The sequence below is a fragment of the Mandrillus leucophaeus genome, unplaced genomic scaffold (genome assembly GCF_000951045.1).
Source record: "Mandrillus leucophaeus isolate KB7577 unplaced genomic scaffold, Mleu.le_1.0 Scaffold53, whole genome shotgun sequence".
Lineage (NCBI taxonomy): Eukaryota > Metazoa > Chordata > Mammalia > Primates > Cercopithecidae > Mandrillus > Mandrillus leucophaeus.
Window position 1 is genome coordinate 1410370 of NW_012105697.1, and position 3521 is coordinate 1413890.

At 51.9% G+C, this 3521-nt stretch overlaps 1 protein-coding gene across 1 annotated transcript in view; it reads right to left on the bottom strand.

Moving 5' to 3' along the window:
- Positions 1–3521, bottom strand: part of SHISA7 (shisa family member 7) — a 10613-nt gene that overhangs the window by 768 nt on the left and 6324 nt on the right. The window contains exons 4-5 of the mRNA XM_011997021.1: positions 3060–3209; positions 7–70 (exon numbers count right to left, since the gene is read on the bottom strand). Coding sequence (XP_011852411.1) covers positions 7–70; positions 3060–3209 — 214 coding nt within the window. The remainder of the gene's footprint in view (positions 1–6; positions 71–3059; positions 3210–3521) is intronic.

Here is a 3521-nt window from a genome sequence, read left to right on the forward strand (position 1 = left end):
AGGGGCAGCGTGCCGCGGGGCAACTCCACGGGCCGGCGCTTCAGGTAGGCCTCGTCCAGATCCTTCTCGGCTGCGGGGAGAGGGGGAAAAGCCACAGCGGTGGGTCCCCTGCGCATCCAGAGCCCTCCCCCTCCTACCTCCTCACACCCCGCTCCCATGCAGGTCTGTCGCCCCACAAGGATCCCGGGCGCCACGTTAGCTGTGTGGCCAAAATGCAGATTCCCAGGCCCAGCCCACAATGCTGGGTCAGTAGATGTGGAGGACTTCCTCTTCTTCTCCCCCGCCTCTGCCTATCCCTTCTTTTGGGAGTAGAACCCAACCTAACTCTTGCTTTTGGGGAACCACTGATCCCCTCTCATCCTGGAGCAATGTGACTCACACTTGGAGTTGTGACCTGTTACCTTGTGAAGTTGATTTTGCGGGTAGTGAGCAGCATTTTGAAAAATGAAATCAAATAGACCAGAAGAGAAAACTATCAGAAAGTGTTTATGTAATAAGGGAATCAGGGGTAAGTGTTGGTTCATGAAATTCTTTCTTCAGACGTGTGTGTGTGTGTGATTGAAATATTAAAGGATGAGATTTAGTTTAAAAGAATCCACCAAGGTCAGGCGAGGTGGCTCACTCCTGTAATCCCAGCACTTTGGGTGATTGAACAGGAGGGTCTCTTGAGCCCAGGAGTTCAGGAGTGACCTGGGCAATACAGTGAGACTCCATCTCTACAAAAAAAACCAAAAAACAAAAACCAAAACATTAGCTAGGCCGGGCGCAGTGGCTCAAGCCTGTAATTCCAGCACTTTGGGAGGCCGAGATGGGCGGATCACGAGGTCAGGAGATCGAGACCATACTGGTTAACATGGTGAAACCCCGTCTCTACTAAAAAATACAAAAAAACTAGCCGGGCGAGGTGGCGGGCGCCTGGGAGGCTGAGGCAGGAGAATGGCGTAAACCAGGGAGGTGGAGCTTGCAGTGAGCCGAGATCCGGCCACTGCACTCCAGCCTAGGCGATAGAGCGAGACTCCGTCTCAAAATTTAAAAAAAAAAAAAAAATTAGCTAAAGCATGGTGGCTCATGCCTGTAGTCCCAGTTACTTGGGAGGCTGACGTCAGAGGATTGCCTGAGTCCAGAAAGTAGAGCCTGCAGTGAGCCATGACTGCACCCCTGCACTCCAGCCTGGGCAAAAGAGTGAGATCTTGTCTCTTAAAACAAACAAACAAACAAAAAGAATCCACCAAAAAGTGGGGTGGAGGGAGTATAGATTAACAAAATGTGGTTAATTATTAAGGTTGAGTGATGGGAACCTGGGGCTCATTTTATAATTTTCTCTACTTGCATGTATGTTTGCAAATGTCTGTAATAAAAAATTTCAAAGCTTTCCTGTAATTAAAAATATATACATATATGTGTGTGTGTGTCTCACGGGTCACAAAATGAAAATCGTTTCTGGGCCGAGCACGATGGCTTACGCCTGTAATCCCAGCACTTAGGGAAGCTGAGGCAGGTGGGTCATCTGAGGTCAGGAGTTCGAGACCAGCCTGGCCAACATGGCGAAACCCTGTCTCTATTAAAAATACAAAAATTAGCCGGGAGTGGTGGCACATGCCTGTAATCCCAGCTACTCTGGAGACTGAGGCAGGAGAATCACTTGAATCCAGGAGGCAGAGGTTGCAGTGAGCTGAGATGGTGCCATTGCACTCCAGCCTGGGCAACAAGAGTGAAACTCCATCTCAAAAAAAACAAAAAAACCAAATTAAACAAAACAAAAAACGCTGGGCACAGTGGTTCACGCCTGTAATCCCAGCACTTTGGGAGGCGAGGCAGGTGGATCACAAGGTTAGGACTTTGAGACCAGCCTCACTAACATGGTGAAACCCCATCTCTACTAAAAATACAAAAATTAGCCAGACGTGGTGGCATGCACCTGTAATCCCAGCTACTCAGGAGGCTAAGGCAGGAGAATCACTTGAACTCAGGAGGCAGAGGTTGCAGTGAGCCGAGATCATGCGACTGCACTCCAGCCTGAGCGACAGAGCGAGACTCTGTCTCAAACAAACAAACAAAAAAAAAAGAAATAGTTTCTGGCTGGGTATGGTGGCTCATGCCTGTAATCTCAGCACTTTGAGAGGCTGAGGTGGGTGGCTTGCTTGAGCCCAGGAGTTTGAGGCCAGCCTGGGCAACACAGTGAAACCCCGTCTCTACAAAAAATAAAAAATTAACCAGGCATGGCAGCACAAGCTCTTAGTTCCAGCTACCCAGGAGGCTGACACGGAAGGATCACGCTTGAGCCTGGGGAGGTAGAGGCTGCAGTGAGCTATGATCATGCCACTACATTCCAGGCTGGGTGACAGAGTGAGACCCTGTCTTGAAAACATAATGGTAACAAAGAAGAACAAGTGTTTCCTAGTGAGGCTCTCATTTTAAGATGTTTGAAGGCCGCTCCACTGCCAGAGATGGGCCACAGACTGCAATATGTCCTTGAGAGTCACAGGAATGGGTTCAGGGATGGGCATGTGGCCCAACTTGCACCAGTGGCATCCAGGCCTGGGATTTTTGGCCAGAACTGTTGCCAGAGACTCTTTTCTGCCAGGGTCCCTGAGCCGGTAGAACGGCAGCCTGAACATCTGCAGGGCGGTCGTCTCCACCACAAGGGGAGAGCGTCTGAAAATGAGGCCCGCCGGTTGCGTAGAGAGCTGAGAGACAGCTCTTGGGCCCCCACAGCGGCTACATTGCAATCTGGTGACCTGTAGACTTTCCATGATCAAGTCAACGTATTTTTTTTCCTTTAACTTAAGTTGTATTTCTATTAATTGCAAGTCCAAGTCCTGATGAATACAATAATAAGTCCTGGGAGGGGAGACCAGAAGGTTGCACTTAAAAGAAACAAACCAGAAGTGATTCTGATACAAAAGTACCTCAGGTAATTCTAGAACGAACTTGGTTAGTAAAACCTGGGAGAGAATCTAAAGCATTGGAAGGCGCTTGGGCCACTGTCCATGGTCCTGAACCCAGACTCTGGCCCCGCCCCCTCCCCTTCCCCGCCCGCTGCCCTTGCTAGGACTCACCCAGTCTCTTGAGGGAGGAGTAGCGGTTCAGCTCGGACTTCACAGCAGCCTCGTAGGACGGGGGCAGATGCGAGAGGTTGTGGAAGGACCGAGAGCAGGACAGCGTGGAGTAGTGCAAGGAGGGGCTGGGCGGCGGCAAGGCTCGCCAATCTGGGTTAGAGGGGGCAGGGCCAGGGTCAGTCAGGTTCCTCCCTCAGACCCAGGAGTCCAGGCTCCCAGCCCCTCCTCCATCAGACACAGGAGTCCAGAAACCCAGCCCCTCTTCCTTCAGACCCAGGAGTCCAAGCCCCAGCCCCTCCATCCTCAGACCCAAGAATCCAGGCCTCAGCCCCTTCTCCCTCGGACCCAGGAGTCCCGGTCCCCAGCCCCTCCTCCCTCAGACCCAGGAGTCCAGGCCCCCAGCCCCTCCTCCCTCAGACCCAAGGCCCCCAGCCCCTCCTCCCTCAGACCCAGGCGTCCAGG